Raw genomic sequence first — 25,090 nt, forward strand, 5'->3', positions numbered from 1 at the left:
GCCCTCATTTATCCCGTTAACGTACGTTAATCGCAGACACATTTCTTTTTTACCTCAGCGTACGCAAACAGACTATAAAAGAAAAGTCCAGCCTAGTGGCGCCGTTTGCTTGTCAGGACAGGGACCAGTACTGTCCGCAAACCGACGCTCCTCCTAACCCTACTAGCGGCAGAATCGTCACTGTAACTAAAGAAATAAACCAAATGTATCACTAGGTCTATACGTTTTCTGATAGGTGAGGCAAAGCGAAGGACCGACGTCCCATTTACGGCCAGTGAACGCGCTGAAAAAGGCAGCTACAACAACGACGCATTTCGAGGCGAGAAGTCCTGCTTCGAAGGGCGCCGCCATGTTTGTCGCCGCGGAATTTTTCCGGCGGCAGAGGTCGGTCCCTGGCCGATTGCCCTCGCCGCGGCGCGTTCCGCTCTGGCCGTCTTCAAAAGCGGCCGAATCCGCTTCGCTCCCCGGGTTTTCAGACAAGTGTGAACGCGCCTTTCCGCCAGATGCGACAAAAGCCCGCGGCACTGGTGCATACAAACACCAAAAACAAGTAAAACGTTCAGCCGTCAGCCAGCGTCCGTGTTTGTCCTTACCCTAGTGTGCATTTAGGGGTTCATTTTCGTTGTGCTGACGCTTACTTTAACGCTAGATGCATCCCCGCACTGAACCTAGCAATCGACTCTCAACAGGCCAGCTGGTAGGGAGGAACAAGAGATAAAGCACACGCGCCAGTCAGGTGTGCTGTGCGTTCAGTCATACATTAAGTCATACATTAAGTTCAGTCATACAATTAAGAAATTTTGACTCACAAATTCGTTGTCCAATGTGCGCGTTCCACGCTATTTGTGGAGTCCAGTCAGGAAAACCACGTAGAAGTGTGCGCCATCACAAGCTATCATATGCTATGAAAGTTCTTAGTGGAACACTAGAGAAAAGTACTACACTCACAGGAGCTAACTCAGTGAACTGCACGTTCAAAAAAAAAGGTACCTTCAGGAAAAAAAGCGGTGTCTTCAACTGCAGTTCTTGAGATGTTTCCAGTGACACGTAGTAGTCGGCGACAGTGACGGCTCAGAAATGTACAGAGCTTATATACGCCTACTACCGAATATTGTGGTGCATTTCGGACGGTACGCAACCAATCACGTGGTTATGCTAACAGTGTTTCCCTTGCCCTTCATGTGACGTCAAAATATTTGGCCAATGATGTCAGCTCGCTGACAAGCGGCCACTCCCTTTTCCAAAAAAAAAAAGAAAAGCCTTACTACCCTCGAGCAGGAAATCAAAAAATGGCGGAAAAATGGTTGGTGCTGCCCGGTAAGTAGTCATTCGCGCACTACTAACCTTTTTTCTATAGTAAGGGATTGTTTGCACCAAAATACGGGTGGCTCACGGGAAGATGCCCCCCAGTCAGGGCTATTGTGCCTAGAACTTTTTGAGGTTTGTAACGCGGCCGCCAGAAGCTTCCCCCAAAAGGTATTGATGAGAGGACCCAACTGGAAAGGCACAAGCGAAGAGAACAAGGCAAAAAAAAAATGGCAAGATCAAGAACTTCGCCAGAGTTGGCCATTTTGCTTTTGAAGTGCGCCGTATTCTTTTCCAAAACACCGTTTCTTTTGGCCACTTTTAGGCTACATAAAATTTGCTTATTTGGCTCGGTGTAGTTCACATTCACTCCAGAAAAGAAAAAAAAACTATGCTATCAGAAAGACCGCCTGCTATTCGCAAGTGTCATGGCTTATTATACTCACTGAAACCAGTAGCACCTGTGATCATGATGTTTTAAGGCATACAGCAAGCTGCAATACTTATTAATAGTCATGAATCCGGAATACCACTTCTTAATGATAGAACTGAACTGCTGGCCAATTAAATTAATTGAATCTGAATGTGAGAGTTACGAATTTCGCAACTTTTACATGCAGTGTCGTCACCACGCGACCGGCTCCAGCGCACTATAGGCAAGCCGTTCCACTCGCGGATTGCTTGCGGAAAAAAGGAGTATTGATATATGTCGCTGTGACATCTGTAGAGTTAAACGCTAAGTCTGTGTGTGTTTCTTTTCTTTTTTTTTGGTATCACGTGTATTTGACTGTAGAAGGCACTTTCTCTTGAAGATTTTCATGCTGCCTTTAAGCAGAAGGAAAAGAGCCGCAGTAGCCTGGCTCGACTTTGTAAAGTCTAGCCAATTACGTGCTGCGGAACAATTACGTGAGGAGTACAAAAGTTCATTCCGAATCCAGCTGCTTCTTTACCGTGCAGTGACGCATCGTGAAGCGAAGTCAAGCGCGCAGGTACCCGCCTGAGATTAAGCCAAATTCAAGTGAAGTTGAATTTGTCCCTCCCGTGCCAGTATTAAAACTGCACGGCAGGAAAACTAGTTGGCGCCATTTTTAAATAACCGGATCAGGAAATGCCTCCTCCTAGGCGTGCAGCCAGAGGAAGCTTCAAAAGGCTGATGAGAATTGTTTTGAAATAAAATGTCCGGTACATTAGCGTGCTGCATCTGTCAAGGTTTGCTCCGTTTATCATGGCTCCTAGCTTCCTGCTGTGTCTGTTTTACTGTTTACGATAGGCCATTCCGATGCCAAAACGTAAACTAGTTTTCGATATGTAGCAAGAGACGCAATTGAAGCCTACTGCACGTTATAAACTAATTCATGACCAGCACTACGGAGAAAGAGACATTGCTTTACAAAGCGGCCACTAGACCGCTTTGAGCATCCGAGACGGCCAAAGAGTACCAAGCTGCAGAAGGACTCTTTTCCCTGAGAGCTGTTCGTGCAGGCATACGCTAGTTCTTTTCTCTTTTATGTCTGCGAGAGGAAAGTGCTCAGAACTGCGACTATACGTGCAAAAACTGTATACACGTTAGCGTGCTAACGTAAAAGCACGCGGAACAAGAATACCGGCCGACGCTGCATAGCCCGGCGTTTCTGCGCTTGCCCCATGATGGTGGCCGTGAAAGCGGTGTCTCCGCCCTGTATAGCGGTTCGGTACATCGATACACCCAGGCCAGTTGGTCCCACATCGTGATAATTTTAACCAGCGTGGACAAACGAGGGCGATGAAGAAACCTAGAAACGATAGGACAGCCGCTGTCCCGTGATCTCTGCGTCGTCGTCCTATTTTCAGGCTGCTTTATAGTTTCACGGTAATCAAGGTTGATATTGACAATACTGTGAACAAGACCACAACTGTTTGCAGTGCTCATTCCAGCCTCATTGAATCCTTCTATAGTAGCACCGGTTAGTAGTGGATTCTGGTTTGGTTTGGTTTATAGGGGCTTAACGTCCATAAGCGACTCAGGCTATGAGGGACGCCGTAGTGAAGGTCGCCGGAAATTTCGACCACCTGGGGTTCTTTAACGTGCCCTGACATCGCACTGTACACGGGCTTCTAGAATTTCGCCTTCATCGAAATTCGACCGCAGCGGTTGGGATCGAACCCGCGTTTTCGGGTCAGTAGCCGAGCGCCATAACCATTCTACCGGCGTAAATTGTTAAGCAGCGTTGAGGGAAGCATTATTCAGCACCGACCACTTGAACGTATACCGGTACTTTGTGAGAAATTGAAACATCTGTGATTCAATGTATGCACGCTTGCAATCAGTAATTGCCGGATTCGCAAAAAGTCCTAGTGTGCTCAGAACATAGCTCGAGACAGACGAAAAGCGCCTGTCATTATGGAGTACATAGCTTGAGCAGCTGAAGCGCACAAACGACAGTACACAGCCAAAGAATAAAACGAGACAGGCGCTTTTTCGCCTGTCTCCTGTTATTCGTTGTCTGTGTGCTGTCTTTTCTGCGCTTCAGCTGCTCGAGCTAACAAACCCTCCTACCTACTGTTTATCTGCTTGATCTGAGTTCTGCAAGTCGCAGGCCACAACACAGCCAGTCATGTTAAGCCATCCATGGGAGCTGCACACAGGGCTTTTCAAGCACACGCTGAGCTGGAGCTTTTTTTTCTTCCCCGCATTCAGGTCTTGCAGTGAATTCCTAGAACAGCTATTGTCCGTGTATGGTGTGCTATCTTGGGCGAGACTGCGGCGCGCTACCTCTGCTCCGGAGGCGAGCCTCCGAAACAGAGGTAGCGGGCCGCAGTCTTGGAGGCTGCCACTGCTCGTTCGCAATGCGCTGCTCGACGCTTCGTGTCGCTGCAGTTGAACCAGTCTTAAGGCGCGTTCACACTTGTCCAAAAATACGGCGAGCGAAGTGAATTTGGCCAGATTCGTCCGATTTTGACGCCTGCGAAGGCGGAAAGCGGCGCGGCGAGGCCGATCGGTCCGGGACCGATTTCCGCCGCCGGAAAAATTCGGCGGCGACAAACATGGTGGCGCCCTTCGAAGCAGCACCCTTCGCCTCGGAATGAATTCGTCGTTGTTGCTGCTTTTTCCAGCGCGTTCACTGGCCGTAAATGGGACACCGGTCCATCGCTTCGTCTCATCTCACCAATAAGTAAACGTATAAGTGATAAATTTGCTTTATTTCTTTATTTACAGTGACGATTCTGCCGCTGCTAGGCTTAAAGGGACACTGAGGAGAACCCTATCATTTTTTTTTTGTTAGCAAAATCTGATAGTTCGGCATTTCATGGCTTTATTGCTGCTTGTCCGGGTGTGAAAGGTGTATTTATTTCAAAGAAATTTGGATTCGAAGTTGAAAAAGTTTTTCCCGCCGCTCTGATTGAAACTCAGGGAACTCTTATAACGTCACGGCAACTCTTATGACGTCACAGAACGGAGTGACGTGAACGTGACGTAAACGTAGACTCCGTGATTTCTGACGGCTAGCGGTGCGGCGCGCAACCTTCCTTTGCTAGCCTCAGAGATTCGTGATCCCCATGAGGTAAGGAAAATTCCTCCAAGGTGGCGCCTCTTGTCATCACGCTTGTACTTGCGAGATTGGCGTGTGGCTGCGATACCTGTATTTTGGTTCTTGCTATTTTCTACATTACAAGAGCTTTGTTTTCACGAAGAGTGGTGTTTTTGTGATCAGGAACTGCTATTCTATTGATACAAGCAACCTTCAATTTCTCCTCAGTGTCCCTTTAAGAGGAGCGCCGGTTTTGTTGATATTACTGGTTCTCGTCATGACAAGCAGATGGCGCCACTAGGCTGGGCTTCTCGTTGCGAGTCTGCATACGGTGAACTAAAAAACGAGAATGTGCCTGCGCTTACATACGTAAGCGCGTATACGGTCATAGTAAATAGACCGCGTCTATTTATGCTCTTTTATAACCATATCTGTGTACGCCGCGAGCGGTGACGTGGTGGCCGGGATGTGTGTGGAAAAGCGAGAAACAGCAGCGGCGCGGCGGTTCTGACTCGCCCGGGCGTCAACAGATGAGAACAGGTCCTATTTTTTCCGGCGAAGCGAATCCGCTTCGCTCGCCCGGTTTTTGGACAAGTGTGAATGCACCTTTAGGGTTTATGTAAACACGCAGTCGTCGAGTTGGGTTGACCTTGCTCAGCCGGACCACCGACTCGCCCGACGCAGAGGTTATCCCCCTTTCACTGAGACACTTGCCAGTCACCTGCGATTTCACCCCAACTCGCAGACAACTATCTATGGCAGTGGCCACAGCAAGGGGCCGTCTTCTTCCTCTTCCTGCTCAGCCTCTGCTGCATTGCAACGTCATGGGAACCACTGGAAGCCAACTGCGGCATTCGCCACTGCCTCTAGTGAACCCAGAGTGTGTCGGATCGGCATCGAAATATCGGTCCTTTAATGAAATCTTTGGTCGAGTATCACTCGATCTTTTCTCTGTAGTTCTACTCTCGGCCGGGCATATCTCTCACAAAATGTTCACATTGTAATCAGTGCAGGTGCTATACACTGAACGCGGGTAAGGTGTAGATGGACGCTCGATGAAGAAAGGAGGTCGCAGTTATCTGAGCCCCTGCTCCGGAATAGACATCCCGCGTGATATAAGCAATGTGATCTCAAAGGGGCATGGCCTGGCTGGAAAAATCATCCAGTTTCGCTTCTGACCCGGTTTCGCATGTGCCAAGCGTTCCCCAATCGTCTTCTCACAATTAAAGCAGCCTCGGTACGCGTCACATTTAGTCGCACCTCCTGCACCACGCTGCGAAAAGTGGCATATTTCAATTAGAAAAGCTCTCCGATGGAGCATTGCATAAATACAAAGCGGTACGAGAAAAAAAAAACAGCGCAAAGCAGGGCGCAGAGTGAGACTTTTCCGAAAACCAGAGAAAGTATGGAACTTCCCCCTTCAAACTCACGACGTCATGACAATTGGTCGAAGATGTTGTTGGACGGCCTCCTTTGAGGTGTGCTGCCGTCTTCCGATAGATAGATAAAGAGGAGGAGGGAAAGGCAGGGATGTTAACCAGAAAGGGGTTCCGGTTGGCTACCCTGCACTGGGGAAGAGGGATTAGGGGGCCAAAAGGAGGAAGAGAGAAGGGCAAAAAGGCATAACACACGCACAACGCTGTAACAATTTGTCACTCAATCCAGTCTCTCTCAAGTAGGCAAAGAGTTATGTACAAAAAAGCACATGTGGTCGGCGCGGTCAGCACCGATCTTCTCTTCCATGTAGATTGCAATTTTTATTATTAAAAAATAAGCCGTTAATAGCAACGTTGACTAAAATAGCTGGAACTCGCTTGTGCCATGGCGAAATTTGCGTTCAAAATCGCCATGAGTAGCACCAGGACGATCTCGGTGCTTTTGCAAACCACACCTCTCTTCCTTTTACCCAACTTTAATTTGTATCGTTGTGATATTATTAGCAGTAACGAGACATGAATGAAGTATTTCTGATGTAATTTAGTTAAATATTGTCTGGAAGGTCGTGAGAACGCAGTGAAAAAACGGACGAGCAGATTACCGTTGCGCTGAAACAAACTCATTATTGGGCTGACTAGCGACCATAAATAAACTGAAGAATTCGGCGGCGGTGACAGCAACAAACATGAGCGATCATCGAAGAAGAGGAACCTTCGACATAAGGCGCTAAAAACAACAGCAACAACCCAGAATGATGTAGAAATGGTTGCACGTGGCTGCAATCCTGCGAGAAAGCGCTGGTCGCATCTCGCGCAGCAAAGTGATGTACCCGCGCGCCGACGCTTTTGAACACAAACAAACAGTACAAGTTTCGCGACATTACTTGTCTCTCGAAGAAGCATCGGCCGGATGCATTAACGAAAAGTCAGGCCAACAAAAGCACAGACAATGAAAAAAAAATTCGAGATCACTGCGATTACCCGTATTGGGGTAATGCGAAAGCATTGACGCCTCCTCGGCACTCATCGCCTCTATTTGCTCCTCTTGGCCTCTATAGACCGTTTACAGAGAGCAGTTCGCTCTGTCCACGACAGGTGGCGCCACTAGGACGGCCGCCACTTCTGGCCTTCGGAGCCGTCGTTAGCAGCATCGGCGCGCACTGCGAAGCACTGCTGCGCAGCATGTGTACGGACGTCAAGTGACTTAAACAACCCACCTGTGATACGAATGTCATGCGTATTGTTGAATTGATGTCTAGAGCTAATATCCCTGAGGTGTAGTGTCGGAAAAATGGACGCGCTGGTTAAATATGGGACACTTCGGGGCACAATTGCCGCCGTTTTACGAGGAGCTGTGTTGAGAGTTCATGCTGCTTTCAGGGAGAACAGAACTTCAATGTGTTGTTCCACGAAGAAAATAAACATGTCACAAACGCCACGCGCCAGTTTATTTCAGCGCCGGCAGTAGATGCGGGAATGCCAGAACGAGCGTACACACATGCCTCTAACCTCACATTTGACTAAGACTGCTCCAATACGTCGATCGAATAGTCAGTGCATTTTTAGACCTTTGCAGAAAGTGTTTCCTGGGAGTCAGCACAACGCTTAAAAAACTATCGTGCATACTTGGCACTAGTGCGATTGAAGTGGCAAGGGAGCTTTCGCAAAGGTCCCCAGAAGGCGCTTCGAAAATTCTCTCGCCCGATGCAAAGTTCTACAGAAGTACACTAATGCACGGGACCGCGGTGAAATTTATCATGACAGGACTTTGTATATTTAAGCTTAATCAGGCTGGTCGCATCTTCGGGTGCTGAACTACGAGCAGTTTTCCGTTTTTCTTAGCAAGGACGAACGTCGCCGAGCTTCTGAACAGCACTTGAAAAGCATACATATTCTTCCATTGGAAGGCGCAATGCTAAAGGAGGATAAAGTAAATATCTGGGCAATCAGCCGGCGATAACACGCACGTGCGCGTTTGGTACAAGTCGCATGCCAATGCTGAGCAGTGAACGTCCTCAATAGGTAGGATCACATATTTCTCCATTCGGAAAAAATATCAACTTCTAAAAAGCAAGCTTTCAGCATGCGTCCCGCTTTGAATCTGCAGTTCGGCAACAAGGTGTGCGATCCACGCATTGAGTTAGACGGTGAATTGACTGAATGGATATGAACGCGCAGGTAGCTGACCGCGGTTTGTTGACACATTCGAGCCAATGCGAACCAAACATTTTCCAGTGCCAACACTTTCTGTGCGCACTCACACGAAGTTCTTATGCCATCTGACAGCTCGTTATCCACATCGAGAGCCGGAGAAGCGTCTTGCCACGGCCACTTTTTGCACATTTTTGACTCTAATTAATTCACTATTCATCCGATCGTCACCAAAGTTTTTGCGCCAAAATCTCACATCATGCTCCTTCGATTATAACCACTTTTTCGACGTTCACTCTTTTTAGTTCTCCACAATGGCTGCGGACACGTTTTGATTACACGAAACCGCCGATATAGCCTAGTAAAGCTTTCGCATTAATAAACACTAGGACCGCAAACAGTGAGATCACAAAAAGATTTTCACTGAGTTCGCGGCGTCGAATCGGCGTCCACACTCATACACGGTCACTGGGCTTGTATTTCGTGTGGCGACGGCGGAAGACGCGGAATACACAATAGCTGGCGGAATACGCAACGTGTGTCCTAGGTGTGTCACATCTAACTGCTCTGGCTAGGCGAAACCAGCACTGCTCTTAACTACAGCCTGTATACCCCACCATACCACTGTAAATGAATTTTGGCAGAGAAGTTGAGAGGGAGCTCATAGGACCAGATGAGGAGAACGGACTTCGCCTGGCGGCAGCTCCAATGGTGCGCTACTAGAAAAAGGTCCGTTCTCTGACCCCAACACCTTATTTTCTTAATGGCTTGAGAGGGGTTCATTCTTCTGTGCTTCGACCCCCCAGATTTGGCCGCATATGCATAGAATGTTCTCGGCGCTACTTTTTGTGCGCGGAGGAAGTAATACTTTCGTTTCGCGGTGGAATCTACACGCCTGGAGGGGAAATATAAGTTACCTTCTTTTTGTGGTACCTAAGTGCTGCCATCTATGGACAGAAAAAGTTAAAGTCTGAGCTGCCTTGTAGCATGGTGAGCTCCCTTAACCCGCGTTTACATCATGACCCACTTTGTTCTCTTAACGTGGCACCAATCATTTTCCTTTCAATAGCTAGCTGCGTTGTTCTCAGTTTAAGTTGGACCGTACTAGATAGCCTCCACGTTTGTGCCCCATATGTAAGTACCAGTAAGGTATAGCTGTTGTATACTTTTCTCCTGAGAGATATTGGTAAACTGTCATTCATGATGTGAGAAAACATGCCAAATTCGCCCCCACTGTTCTTATTATTCCAGGTATCCACACTCGTGATCCGCATCTGCGGCCACTCGATCTGCCTGCCCTAAGTAGACGTATTCCCTTACCACTTCCAGCACTTAGCTGCCCTCGTAAACTGCTATTCCCTTCCGAGACTGTTCAACATTGATTTGTTTTGTGCATATTATTTTTCGACCCACCGTTCTGCTCTGCCTGTCTAACTCATTGATCATGATTTGCAGTTCATCCCCTCAGTGACTTATCAAGGCAACGCCATCAGCGAATCACAGATTACTAACGTATTCTCCATTAACTCTTAACCGCAACTGTTTCCAAACCAGACCTGTGAATGCACAAACAGAGAATAGCATTGGCCAGGTGGCAAAATAAACTGATTTAATTTTAAAAAAGTCGAGAGACAAGAAACGTCCTTTGCTTTGCGTTTTCCTCTCCTCTCCACACATAACGTTGATAGGCGTGGGAAGAGTTGGACAAAGTGCTATATGCTGCTGCGCTTGAGAGCACTGGGAGCGGTTATAGCGTCTTACGGTAGAGTGGCTTATTGAATCCGCCCAAAAATTTTCCTCTGAGCAGATTATACGCACGCAAGTCATCCTCTGTCACACCTTGCAGACAGCAGAGTTTGGACAAGCGGAACGCCAACCTTGTTAGGTGTACGGCTTCATGCCTGTTCAGGCAGGTCTTCGAACCACTAGCATATGATTGCGCAGAACGGAAGTGCGATACAGATGACAGCGTTTTGCAGAAGCTTTTGTCAGAAACGGTTGCAAATTTGTGGACACAACCTTTTGCTTCCAGATTAGACATAACACACAGAATTTGCAGGCGCGCGGACGAAATTTCCCTCTTTAGAGCCGAGCACAATTGCGCGTGAAACTAATGGTGAATTCCAATCGCAGGCCCGGAGCGGTCTGCACGCTCTGTGACAGAGCTCCTGAATCCGGCGCAGAGCGCGCGACCTGAAATTGCGATTGGAGTGCACTTGCTCTGGCCAGAGCACGTAGGTGGCGCTCGCGAACTGCTAGAGGAAGTACCCGTCATTCCTTGCGCTTGCCCGCGCTTTTCGCGCGATTCACTTCTGAGTCCATAGAGGCGGGCAAGCTGGCGACCCGCCTACGGGAGTTTGCATGGAGCTTCCTCGAGGCCACCTGTACCACCATGGGCGCTCTAAGCATTATGGGGTGGAGAGCTGCCTACTGCAGAGCTACAACTTTTGGTCAAAAAATAATGAAAAACAAACATTTTTCGATAATGAACAAAGTCCTATACTTCAATATTCTGTCTATATATTGCAACAAACGAGCAGAAAAGCATGTAAATGCAAAGTTTGCTCAAAATAAGCGATGGATTGCTCTCCTATTGGTCAAGCAATGCAGACCACAAAAGCTTATATTTTGTGTTTAACAGACGCACTTTTGAAAAAAAAAATAAGTTTTTGAAAAAAAAAATGTCGCTTCAACATTTTAAAAAGTTTTCCACAGCATTTCGGGAAACAAAACCTTTTATTGGCGTCGTGTGCTCTTGCGTTTTCACTACTATAGTTATTTCACACTAATTTTACGCCGAAGTCGTCTGCGCGCGAACCGCGCCGTGGATACGGAATGGGACATCTGAGTAACGCCACTCTATGTTCCTGAAAAAAAAAACCTACTGTTCCGCACCAAGTAGCTCATCGCCCCATTATGCTTTGCGCGCCCATGGAGGTACAAGTGCAGCGCCGCCAGCTTTCCCTCTAGTTAATAGTAATAAACTCTATGGCGGCGGGCGAAGCTGATCGTCTGCTACGGAGCGCGGAGAGGAGCCGGCGCGGCGGACGCGACAAGCCACCGGTAATGGAGGGCGCCGCTAGCGCCGCTGAAAAAGAACGTCACACAAACTTCCGGTCGACTCCGCAGATTTCGGTGGAGCAGTCCCGACTGCTCCACGGATAAATCTCGGCTCGGCAACCGCTCCCTGTCTACGATTAGAAGACGCGATCAGTGGTTCAGATCTGCGTTTGGAATACAGTTGCTCCGAAAAGAGCAGGAAGCGTTACTCCCGAAGTGCTCCAACTCTGCGTTTGGAAGTCACCATAACATAGCGCCCGAGAACATTGCAACCAAATACATAAGTTAACAGCATTAATACTGGAGTTATTCAGAGCAATAAAGGTTGGTGTATTTGAGAGCGCCAATTTCCCCGTTCAACGGTTCGATCACAGATTGCGGCTGGGTCCATTTTCAGGCGTTTCACCCTTGATAAAGAATATTGGGCACGAGGACATACAGTAGCGCCATCTGTCGGGAACACCCGCGTTACGCTCGAGGAGAATCGCGAGTGTCGCTCGCCTGCTTTGCAGTGCGTTTTGGGCCGTTTAGTATTCGCGCTTCTAGATTTGAGGTCCTGTTTGCAGTGCATCTGAGGCATTAAATCGACTTTATCGAGAACAGAGCTGCTCACTGAGTAAACACGTTGTCTCAGTATAAAGAGGTTGGATTTTTGCGCGACTAAAATCGTGCAGCGACCAACATTCCCCAGCAGTCATTCAGCGCTTGTGTTGCCACCTTAATGCGCAACACTTAAGCTGCTACGTCAATAGTCAGAGGCAAACGCTCACCAGGTCACTAAATCAAGGTTGAAAGATTATTTACAACTGGGAGAAGCGGGGCTCCTCAGAACGCAGCCATGTCGATTCAGTATAAATCAAATGCGGACCATTCGGTTTCGGTTTTTGTCGGCGGATGCAGCGCCGTTCGACTGCTGCCTTGAACTATTTAGGCTAGGCGAGCAGTGTAGTGGGGAAATCTTGGACGACACAGGGCAATATTTAAATGCCCAAAACTGTAGAGATGTGTATAAGCCAGCTCCTTCAGCACCGGCTGCTATTTACTGAATTATTTGGTGCCAATCCCATGTACGAAATCTTGCAGCCTGAAAAGAAACGCTGACGTGTGTGCTAAGGACAGCACGAAACAAGGCGCCTGCAGGTACATATCCCGAGTGGTCATTATTAATGTTGCCGTAAAAGTGATGCAACCAATTTGGGGTGATAACATGTATAGGTAACATGAGGAAGTGGTGAAGTCGATATCATCAAGGTAATCCCACATTACATAGTGTATTATGACTGCTCGAAACGCATCGGCGACTGGCTGCGGAAGTCCTCAGTCGTGTTCACACGCGAGTCGCGGACTACGAGGCGCTGGTCTCGGTCTATTCTTTATGGTCGTTCGCTAGGTTGGAGCTGAAAAACCGTAACCATGTCAACCGAAACAGCTTGCTCGACGTACGCGACTCGCAGCTGAAAATGTTCCTCTATGCAAAGCCTTTAGTTTGCTCTATATCAGACTCTGGAACAAATATTAGACTCTGGCATAAATTGTGCCCAGTCCATCTTGCAGCTATGCTGACAGCGACACTGCAGTCTGAGTCAGTGTGCTTTGAAGAAGCCCTATAGCATCTCTGGTGGTTGAGTAAATGTCTGCAAGAAACAAAGCAACAAATGCTCGGCAACAGATAACAATACGCGAGGACAAGGCGTGATGTCGTTTGTGTCGGCGCTGCTCCCACGCGTCTCTTCTGTAGACATCGTTCCTGAAACCTTTGCTGAAAGACGGACCTGAGAACACGGTACAGACTGGGTCTTGCCGCTTCTGCAGGGTATGTCATTCTCCTCGTTGATAGATGCTTTGTATTATTGTGACTTGCATTTAATTCATGTTCGATTGGCATTACACGATTTGACCATTCCTGCGGCTGTAAAACTGCAACACCGCTAGTTTGCATAGTGCTGAGGTTGTAGGGGCAGCGTCGAGGTATCCGCTTCGCATATTCATTAATTAAATAGAGAAGCCTTGGAGTTGCGTTATGATATCCCGCTCACGGCTGCAGCTACCAGTCTCAGCATGTCGCTGATATGTTATCGGTGGTGTCGCTGTTGCTCTCATTTTGTCACACGCGCAAGGTAACGGCGAATACGAGCAGGGTAAAGCGCCCGGGCCAGACCGGTCTGTTTATGTTGAAACATTGTTCTGGCCTGCACTTCAGAAATGGGGGAATCCCCGTGGACGCCATGCAGAGCGGAGGGACGTGCACCTGCAGCGAACGGCAGCCGTGGGCGCAGGACGTAACACGGGGGCGCACATGCCGGCCATTCCTTTCGCTGCACCAGGCGACGTCTTTCACGCTTCTTGTTTTGAGGCTGGGCGGAACTGACCTTTGAAGCGGCCGCCGAAGGACTTGCGGCCAGAAGATCGCGTGGCAAGTGTTTAGTGTTCCAAGGTGAACGACGTGGCGCACCTGAATCGCTTGCTGCTAACCGCGTGCTTCTGTTCGGCGCATTCAGGGTTGGTGGGAGCGGTCGTTTATTGACTGATTCGCTGTGCGCTTTTGTTTGTGGCATCAAACGCCCCGTCGTTATTTTTCCTCGAGCCATTGCAGACCCGAGAGAAACGCAGAGTAGGTATGAGGTGCCGTTTGAAGCGTTTTTAAGAAGTGGCTTACTGGAGCAGACACTCCGTCAAGGTTGGTTAACGAGCGATGTCCTTTTTTCTTCTGCTACTTCTGAAGGTTGCAGATGCTGACGCCAGGCACAATGAAGGTACTGAGGGAGTTATGTGATAGGGTGCGAGGCCTGCTACGAGATGGCGCCGCACACATGAGTGGGTCATAGCCCCTGTTGTCCATCACGCAAAGCGCAGTTTTCTTGTTGATGAGGACGCAATATGGCCGCTCTTGTAGCATTGTCTCGGAGAGCCCTTTTCTGTAAACGCTTTGCGAGCACCATACCATAGCCGCAGAAGAGAACGCTGTAGACGTGCTGTGGGGTTTCCAGGTGCTGCTACAGACCCGTGTGACGCAGAATTCTGTGTTCAGCGCTTCTATTGTGCTTTAGAAGTCGCGTGCTCACTATAACCTCGAAATCTAGGACCAAGTCATCCTGACAGGGACATGCACTTATTATGTTTCTTATGCTTGCTCACTAATTTTACGGCGCTTAGAAGGGACATAGAGTAACGCAGTGCTGCGTACAGTGACGCGACGCTCGTGGCTAGCACTTACGTTGATAGTTATCGGCATTTGTGTTTGGTTATAACGGTTCCTTTATAGTGACAAAATGCGTGGCTAAAGCATTTCAGCCCGTTCTCCGAAATGAAAAAAAAAAGAGTTACTTCATACATTCTCAGTGCCGCAGGTAGAAGGTACGGCAGCCTCGGTACTCTCATATGCCCCTACCAGTGCACACACCTCAGATCCTCAGAAGAAATGATTAACACTAATCACATCCGAACGATCACACTCACCCTCTGAAGCACAGGCGCCACAAAGTTATTCATCCCTGGAGGAAGTTGAAATCCACAACGGTCGAGCATCACTGCCTTCTTCACGACGCGCGCGCACACGCACAGTTCTTCACGTTCCTTGCACGCAAGAGATTCAGTGTCACGGCGGTGGCCGCACTCGGACCTGGAGGACCCGGGCCTCCAGTCTGTCGACGACAAACGGACACCTTACAGAGTCACAGGTAGGAGGCGCACTCTTCACCAAACACGACTGCTAACGGGGCGCGCGCCAGTGACGATGGCCGCAGAGCCGTGAACGATGCGCGTGACACTCGCGTTCACGCTGTGCGTTGGAGCTCGAAGTGCGGTGGAAGGGGGGGGGGGGGGGCAGCACCACAACAAGCAGGGAGCAAGGGAAGGGAGGGATCATCCGGCGCGCGCAAATCAGTGCACGCGTCGCACGGCACGTGTCATTGCGCACAGGACGCGCTGATCACCGCGTCGTCGGTGCCGCTGCTAGCTGGCTCGGAGACGTTACGCGAGACGCTACCGCCGCGCACCTTCTCGCGGGAGGGGGGAAAGTGGTCGTCGACGGAGGCTGCAACAGCAGCAGCAGCAGCAGCGGCAGCGGCAGTCGCGCTAGGGGCGAGGAGTAGCGCGTGCTCTGGGCGCGGTCCGGCACCAGCCGAGGCGTCCGTTGCAGCGGCTTCTTTGGCAGCCAATGGGAGCGCCAGTATGGGCGTGCACTCTTCTATCAGGCCGATCCGGCCCCCCTGAATGCCGCAGCCGCCGCCGCAGACTCGCGCGCTTGCGATCCTGATTTCCTTCTCGGCTCGGCGGGCGAGGGCAGCGAACCGCCGCCATTACCTGAAGCAGCCGGCGGCCGCGATGACCGCCTACTTGGCTGCTGCTGCTGCTGCGATACAACCGCGGCTTGCGCGTCCTCCCGCCGCTGACCGCTGCTGCCGCGCCACTCTTGCCCCCGCGAGATAGACGCACGCGCTCGTTGGCACGAACGCCGCTTTGCTTTCTGACTGCCTTGAGTTCGGCTCTGCCGCAGTTCATCACTTATAGGCGGTCTTCACTGCACGAACGCGTGCTTAAAGGAGAAGATTTCTTTTTTTAATTGGGGGAGTGTCATTTCGCTTCCAGGACATCTTACGCTCCTAGGGGACAGGTTTAAGAGCGTCTCCTGAAGGGGGGGGGGGGGGGCAGCGGCCGAGTGGTCCTATTTGCACACTGCATTTATTGAAGTTTCGTTGTCAGAAAACTAAGACTTTTTCATGCTTTTGATCAGAGGCATGGTCGCCTTCTCTTATATCCGCCCTTGGTATTTCAACTTCTTGATGAATCCCGTGAGGCTGCATGCTACTTTCCTCCATCTCCGTAACATTCCAGGAATAATAACTTTAAAAGATGATCTCTACTTTAGATTCGCTTGTCGCTTCTGGAAACAAAGCGACCGCTGCAGCGATAGAGACTTAGAATTGAAATTTCAGCTTGGAACCAGCTCTGGACTTCTGTCACTACATAGACTGCTACGCTGCCGCCTGGCCTCATGTAGAGCGCACTCAACAACTCCACTTGAGTTGCGGAATGAAGCGTCCACATGGGGGGTGCTTTTGGATCATTGCAATGACTTCACGCCAAGTGTGCAGGAAGCTAGGAGGACTGAAAAGTTTCGGCAACGAAACAACTGTTACGCTGCTCCTTAGACCCCATGCAATATACGCACTTAAAGCTCTTTGCTCTTTAATTCCAAATTTATTAAGGAATCGAAGAAAAAATTCATAACGTCTACATTTTGCCTGATATGGTAAGATACAGCTCAAGAAGCAAACGGTAAGTGGCCCTCCTGTTAATGGAGACTGATTCTCAGGACATCGTGGTTAATCCGTGGTTAATCCCCTTGCACCTGACAACCCACGCGATGTCAGGCTGGGAAGAGAAACAAGATTAACTACGACGCCATGACAATTGGTCGACACCATTAACTGAAAGACCACATTTGAAGAGCGTTTACAGCTTCGCTCTTGAGTTGTAGCAGACTATATTTTTGCTTTGTTTGCCAACTCAGACGAGTCTATAGTCGAATACCTCTTAAGAATAAAGCGAATAATGTCTCTCGAAGAGGGCCTGCAGCCAATGGCGTCCACCGATTTTGATGTCCTCGTGATGAATCTGTGGTTAATTCCCTGTTACCCTAATGTCACAGGGGATTAGCCAATAGCGTGACTTGGGATAAGCGACAAGTTGAGTTGAGTTGAGGAGTTGAATGCTACAGGTGAGGTTAGCCTTGCTTATTCTGCCGGCAATTGCTCCACCGTAGCGTCCCTTCTATGTTAATAATGTCCCAAAGGCTCTCGCATCTACCTCGCTATGCGCACAGTCTCTTATAATAGCACACATTCCTCTCCCCCAGTCACGATCTATGCACACAATCACTCCACACAGTCCACTCCAGAAGTCACTGTCTATGCACATATTCAGTCACAGTAGAATATAGGCCATTGTAGTGCCACAATCCATACACACATTCACTTACAGTATAACGTAGTCCACTCCAGAAGACACCATCTACGCACACATTCAATCACAGTAGGCCATAGTTCGTTCCTGCTGTCACCATTTAAAAACAAGATCCGTGTTCTGCAGAAATGTTAAAAAAAGGCGTGCAGCCTCCCTTCTGCATGTCTGGTTTCCAGTCGGGTAGACAATGTCTTGAACAGTACTCTGACGGGTTCCTGTCTTCTTGAAGGAAAAGAACATCACATACCTTTCCGCGTTGTACTCTGGGCAGTACATAATATAATGTTCGATATCCCCGCACACACCACATAAAGAACAGAGCGGAGACGATGCTATGCCCGTCTTATGCATCCAGGCAGGAGTGCGAGCATAAGCCGTGCGAATTCGATGTAGTAGAGTCGCCTGGGATCTTCTCAGTCCCTTGGTCACACGTGGCTTGTGGGGCACACTCCACAGGGTACTGAAATGATCGAGCCCCGTTTTCCTGTAGAGACTTTTTCCATCTTGAGGTACTTTTTTTGATGGATTCCTTGAGAGAGCTTTATGGGCGAGATTGTCTGCCACCTCATTACCGTTGACTCCTATGTGAGAGGGCACCCATTGGAAATATAGATTAAAGCCTCTGCTGTGCGGATTCTGCACCAAGCACAGAGAGCTTATAGACAAGGCATCAGTAGGGAATCCGCGCTCTAACCTCTGAAGGGCAGATTTTGAATCAGTTAGGATGACAACAGGTTGAGCCGAACAAGACACTAACTTCCGTAAAGCCGCCTCAATAGCAACACTTTCAGCTGTTGTGGAGGATACGACAGCAGTAAAGCGTACGGACCACTTACAGTTCAAAGAAGGAATGTAAAAAGCCGCTGCGCTAGCTTGTCTGACCTTGTCCACAGAACCATCCATGAAAATTTGAAGATGGCGGGCATACTCTGTTTCCGAATGTTCAAGTACGAGCGTACGCGTTGCTGCCAAAGGAGAGCTGCGCTTTGCGCTCACATGGGGAATTGTGGCCTTACAGTCGACGGTCGGAAAAGACTAGGGGGTTTCAACCGTTTCCTTTGCCTTCGGGCATTAAGGCCTAAAGAACTAAGAGTATTGAGTGCCAAGTAAGCCTTCGACTCATATCTCTTGCAGAGCCGCTGGAGAAGGGATCGCCCAGCTACCGTCTCTCCTAGGCGGCCAAGATGCATTAGTAGCCTCTGAGAAGCGACAAGGCTAAGATGTTTTGAAAGAGACTCATGAAGTACTGCCTTATTCGCGGCCGCCTGAGGAATTCCAATGGCTCTTCTTAGGGCCTTTCTGTGAACAACTTCGAGACGTTCAAGCTGTGATGCCGAGGGGGAAATTAAAGGTAATTGATACATTATGCGACTTACCACCAGCGCTTCATGAAGTTGGACCATTGAAGAAGGATGGTTTCCCCATTGCTCACGTGCAGTTCTACGGATCACATTGAGACGCGAAGATATATATGAAACAATCGCGTGTACAGCTTTTCGCCACTGTATAGACGGGAGTCAATAATGACGCCCAGGAAACGCGTGTGGTTGAATTGACGGATGCAAGAGTGACCGAGGTCTACCTTCAACCGCGCTTGACGTCTTCCTACACCGGAAAACAGAACAAAGCCGCATTTTTCCACTGACAGAGACAATCCCACATCATGAAGGTAAGCTTGTGCCGAAAGTAGAGCCTATCGAGCTATCAGGGCTAATCGCTTGTGTTGGTAGCCAGTAATCCAAATACAGATGTCGTCAGCATATATTGACATACGCACTTGCCTGCAATTTTTTTGCAACGAATCGGGAAGGCCAGCCATTACGACGTTAAAGAGCGTGGGAGAAAGAACCCTTCCTTGAGGCACACCTCGTGATAGAACCCTTTCGGTGCTTAAGATACTCCCTAATCGTGCACGAACCGCGCGATCACTTATAAGCCTGTAAATGAATCTTAACATATGGCCCTGTATGCCAATGCCTTGCAAACTGCTGTTTAGAATTGAGCTCTGAAGCACGTTGTCGTAAGCTTTCGCAACGTCAAGAAAAATGGCTAAAGTGGAAAGGCCGAAAGCTCTTTGATGTTCAATGTCACTCACCAAGTCTAAGACAAGCAGCAGAGAGGAACAAAATCGACGCTCTCATAAGGAAGTGCGTCAAGAAAGCTCTAGGCCTGCCCATGTGCACATCCTCAGAAAAACTACTAGCACTGGGCATACACAACAAGCTTACAGAGCTCGCAGAAGCAGTCCAGACATCACAGCTAGAGAGACTCAGCACAACACATGCGGGAAGAGCCACACTAGCTAAAGACGGACTCCAAACAGACAGGGGAGCTAGACAGAGGGAGGATATCGACATGGAGATTAGGAGCAATCTCAGGATTCCCCCCTTACCCAAGAACATGCACACAGAAATAAACAAGAAAGAAGACAAAAGCGGGCAGAGGTGATAGAACGCATCTACGGTGACAAGTCTCAGGAGGAGGTCGCCTACGTAGACGCAGCGGGCGATAGACATAGTCAGTACACGACCGTCGCGGTAGTGAACGGAGCGGGTAGCCCCATCACGGTCGCAACTATCCTAGGGACAAACACCGAGACGGCGGAGGAGGTCGCAATAGCACTAGCTTGCGTCGGTTCCAAAGCTAAATACGTCATAAGCGACAGCAAAGCTGCAGTCCAAAATTTTAGTAGAGGGGGAGTCTCTCTCCTCGCCGCCAAAATTTTAAGACAAGCGACATTGAATAGAACAATCAATATAATCTGGACCCCCGCGCACGAATCTGCCCGTGGCAACGAGGCGGCCCACGAGGTAGCTCGAGATCTCTACCACCGAGCTGCACAAGACGGGCCACCGTTCGCAGATCACGGGAGAGAAGGGAGACTAATCTCCTGTCAGGAAGTTACAGAATATTATAGACAACATCGCAGGTACTTTCCCCTACCTAGCAAAGCACTCAACAATCAACAGGCGGCGGCGTGGAGGCGTCTACAAACAGATGTCTACCCACACCCAATTCATTCCAGAAATAGAGGACGATAAATGCAAGAAGTGCGGGGCGAGAGGGACCCTCGACCACATAATATGAAAGTGTAGCCAATCCCCAGGCAGGGCAAAGAACATTAATAGTAGAGACGCTTGGGAGACCTTGCTCCGGAGCACGGACCCTGAGCTCCAGCTCACCGCCGTCCGACTGGCTGAAGAGGCCGCCGGGATACAAGAGATCCTGGCCAGCATCTGACGCGACTACCCCATGCGGCCGGATCTCTCCTGATCCTCTCCCTCCACTGAGGGTATGGGACAGGGGAGGTCTGGATGAGGCGGTCTCATTCTGTTGGACAATAAAGGTTTTTTCACTCACTCACTCCCAAACTCGATTGATGAAGTTGTGGAGCTCGTTCCTGAGTTCCAAGGGCAGATTATTCAGCATTTGATTGGTGATGCCGTCGGGACCTGGTGCACACCGGCGCCGCAGGCCACTGAGTGCAGTCTGAAGCTCACGAAGCGTGAACGGGACGACCATGATAGACCTGGAGGAAGCAGGTGGTGTATATACATCTATTCCAGAATTAGCACGTACGAGTGCGTCTGAAAATTCCTCTGCCAAGCACGCAATAGGTTTTTCCTTGCGTATTGCAAGGGCTTCAAAAGGCTTCGAAGGGCGAGATTCTCCAGCAAGGCTGCCAATAACTCGCCATATTCTCGTCATCGGTGAGAACACAGTCAAACTAGCACAGAATAAGGCCCATTGCGTCCTGTACAGCTTGTTCGTGTGCCGTCCAATGGCAGAATTCAGCGTATTGAAGGTCGTCTTGAGTTGCCTGTCGTCCTTCTTCCGCACGAGTTGGCGCTCCGCCCTTCTCGCTGCGCAAAGGTTCCTGAGTTTTAAATCCGGGGCCGGAAAATGATCGGGTAGCTTGACCGCCGTAGTTGCTGCCAGCTTACAAGAAATCATTTTGTCAAAAACATCACCAGAAACACGTTCTAGATGATCTCTGCACTTGTTCCAGTTGACCACATTGCTAATATTGGCACCATGCATACGAAAGTCGGCAGCAAACACAAAAATCGGATAGTGATCACTTCCCATGCGGTCAGACGCTGTTGACCACCTCACGCGGACGTCAGGTGAATGCAGTGTCAGGTCTATAGCTGTCGCTGAGGCTGGAGGCCAGAAGGAACTGGGGCTTCCGTCATTGGCAACACACAGGTCCAAATTGTCAATAACGTCTATGAGTTTGCGTCCACGGGAATCCGTGTTCCTGTCACCCCAGACGGCATGATGGGCGTTGAAATCACCGCAGGTGATACGAGGAGCTGGGCAGCGGTCGCAGAGCTGCTGCAGAAACAAATCCAATGCTACCTTCTTCCGCGGGGACACGTACACGGATGCAATAGAAAGGGTTCGATAGCCGAGCTGTATTCTCACAGCCGCTACCTCAATTTCACCCGTACAAAGATCGGCAACGCTTATAGAAATATGTGAAATTTCTCTTCTTATGTAAAGCGCGGCACTTCCTGCAGGAAATGACTTTATGTTGCAGTTTTTATGGGCGACATATCCAGTCAAACATCTCCCGCTTGGCAGGCCAGCTTCTGACAGGGCCAGTACTGGAACACAAGTCTCTTTCAAGAATAGTTTTAGTTCAGCTAACCGACTTAAAATCCTATCGCAGTTTCATTGCTATATAAACGGCACTTTTCGGTGCATATTAGATCCACGAGGTTTAACCCCATCCATATTATAGATCGCAAGGAAGTTCGCTGCGAAGGTGGTAATTAGGTACTCGAAAGAAATCACCAGCTGTAGGAAGTTCTTCAGATTACCAGGCGCCATCGCTGGAACATGTGAACGCAGGGCCCCAAACAAAACATGAAGGAGGTAAGACATAACTTGATTTCTGAGCTCCTTATTTTGCGCAACGCGCTCACTTACAACATCGACAAAAGATGCCGACGGGGACACACTATTTGCCGCAGTAGCTGGTTTTTTTGTCACTTGTGCATATGAGAGTCCCCCTTGCCGTCGAGTCTGGCTGTGATCCGGTCGCTCAGGAACATGGACGCTTTTTGCTGGAGGTCGAAAAACCGACTCGCACGCAATGGACCTTGGCGTCTTGCTGGACTCAGGTCTCTTAAGGACATTGCTGGGTAGCTCAAAAACATCAGACTCCAACACTGGGAACTCGTCTAATCCTGGGACAGGCGTCTCAGTCGGTTGGGTATTGGGACCAGGAAGGAGCTCCTCAACTTCATCAATCGAGTTTGGGAGACTGGCGATGTTCCTCCCTCATGGAAGGTGGAACATGTAGTTCCAGTACTAGGTTGATGGAGAAGCTGGTAAATGAACGTTTATCGTGGTGGCTTGAGGACAGCAAGGCACTGCCAACATGTATGACAGGATTCCGCCGAGGTCTTAGTGCCCAAGATAGCGTCTTAGACTGCACACGACGCACAAGTCGTTTCAGGTGCAAAACACCTTGTGGTTTCAAATAATCAAGTAGATGGCATTTTGAATACCACTTTGGTACACCCTTAATAACACAGGTGTTCTTCATGTAGGAATGGGGCAACCGCACGTTAACTTTGATGCCAAAAATCTGAGAGCTCTGCAGGAGCTTGTCAACCTGCTCTTCCGTCGAGACATCTGCAGCTGAAGAGCCCCGTGCATGGTGAACCGACTACGAATCGGAGCTGATCGCAGCAGTGATTGAATGGCCGCGAAAAGTAAGATGAGATTCCTCTCTCTGAAATCAACCCCTTTCTCTGTGGGCTCAACCACTACCAGGATCCCGACCGTTCGTTGTTTGCGATGACTCACCAAGTTGAAGCCCTCGTTGTCCACGTCAGCCATATCGGCCACTGACTCGTCACCGTCCACAATCGTTGACCCATCCCCACTGAACGATGAGGTCTCACTGGACGGATGGTCGTCTCCATGTTCTGGTCGCTCCACAGCATGGGAAGCCAGGACGACCTCTTCCGAACCAGCCTCCTTAGATTGGCGTGGTCCCTTTAGGCTTGCCGGCGCCGGAGCAGCCGTACTCTTCCTATAGGGACAGTACTACCTTGAAGATGCTGCTGTCCTCGAATATTCAAATAAAATTAGTTAAATTAGGCAAAATTATGTAAAGAAACAGAGCTGAGGCGACAGTCGGCCGAACAACGTCTTCGTCTTCCTCTTCCTTGGGATTAGCGACAAATTAATCCCGACGTAATGACAATCAGTGGGCGCCAGTGGCTGGAGGGCCTCCTGTTAGATGCATTGTTGCTTCGTTCGTGAGTTTTATCCGACTGCAGGAACGGCTATAACTTAACGCGACATATCAGTATACCTTTATCGCTTGTCAGAAAGAACACATTCACGGTTGTTACAAAGCTAATCTTTCCTCAGGTCCCCTTACGGGCCTGCAATCTGCATACGTAGTAAGTGATCACAAGAAGCCGTATAACCTCTGCTTAATCAGCGACAGAGCTTAAGCCGGGAGCACGGTTGATCTATAATTGACGAAGCGCAATTAATTCTTCATCGTCCCTCGTCCTTGCTTCATCGAAGGTCCTCCAGAACTATATATATCCTTAAAGCCGTACGGGCATCTACTGTTCTATCTGTGACGCGCCGCCGCGTAGCGCCGGTAGTCCGGATGTCTTCGACAAGGCACCGAGGAAGCAGCATCCGTACGCTGCTCTCGCAGGCAGCAAGTGCGCGAATTGCAGCCAAAGACTGGAGTGGTGAATTCGAAGAGTCGTGCACCCCTCCGATGCTGTGCAATATCGAGACACCGATCCTTTATATCATCATTAACTGAAGCCACCTGCCCCTCATGTAAAACCACTGTCCAAGGGGCATTTGAAAAATGAATAATAAAGGAAATGGAACCATTATCACATCACTGTCTATCACTAAGGGACAACCGATGCAATAATACTCGCTTTATCATCTCATTTACGCGTTGACGAGGGCATGGCCACCGCCAGTTGTGTGACAGCGCGTTGCGCTAGTTAGTTGCAACCTACAGCTTACAAGAGAAGCCATCGGCGGTACTCACATTGCGCGTGTGGCCAGCAACTGCACGAGCTCTACCTCGATATCATTATCATGGAAACAATTTCTGTTTACGAAGCGAGAGAGGTGTGAGTGACTGTACGCTGCACGATTGGCACGGTTCCTCAAAATGAATATTAATTACTTTGTTCTATGAAATAGATCCTTGTGACAGCCTCGTTTGTATCGCGCTCATTTTTTTTGTCGCTCATTTTCATCGCAATTCGGTAATTTATTTATCGAAATAAAATTTAACTTTAGGACGCGATACTGCTGCCTTTACTGTAGCTTCATTTAATTTGCGGTGTTTTGCAGTTGCTTCAGTATGGATAACAAAAATGTTTATTTGTGAGCGTTGCAGTTAAACAAGACGATAACAGTTCTTAAGGGCAGCCGATGTAAATGGAAGCGAAACTTGTTACACACGATACGTAGCATATTCAACTGGCAAACGTAAACGTCGTGAAAACCACAACTCACAAATAATTTATGGCAGTTGTGGCATAACCTGCATTAGACAGACAAGAATCTTTTGCGGGAGTGCAATTCGTCCATGAACATAGCTATCACAGGCCGATATATCACGCCGTCGCTTATTCGCGGTAGTATGTTGATTCTTGT

At 49.1% G+C, this 25,090-nt stretch overlaps 1 protein-coding gene across 1 annotated transcript in view; it reads right to left on the reverse strand.

The window, feature by feature from the left end:
- The window catches only part of LOC144129328 (Krueppel-like factor 5), a 92,571-nt gene extending 77,037 nt beyond the window's left edge, over positions 1-15,534 (reverse strand). The window contains exon 1 of the mRNA XM_077663374.1: positions 14,918-15,534. Coding sequence (XP_077519500.1) covers positions 14,918-14,986 — 69 coding nt within the window. The 5' untranslated portion in view covers positions 14,987-15,534. The remainder of the gene's footprint in view (positions 1-14,917) is intronic.
- Between the last annotated feature and the right edge of the window lie 9,556 nt (positions 15,535-25,090).

Source organism: Amblyomma americanum, chromosome 4 (genome assembly GCF_052857255.1).
Source record: "Amblyomma americanum isolate KBUSLIRL-KWMA chromosome 4, ASM5285725v1, whole genome shotgun sequence".
Taxonomy (NCBI): Eukaryota; Metazoa; Arthropoda; class Arachnida; order Ixodida; family Ixodidae; genus Amblyomma; species Amblyomma americanum.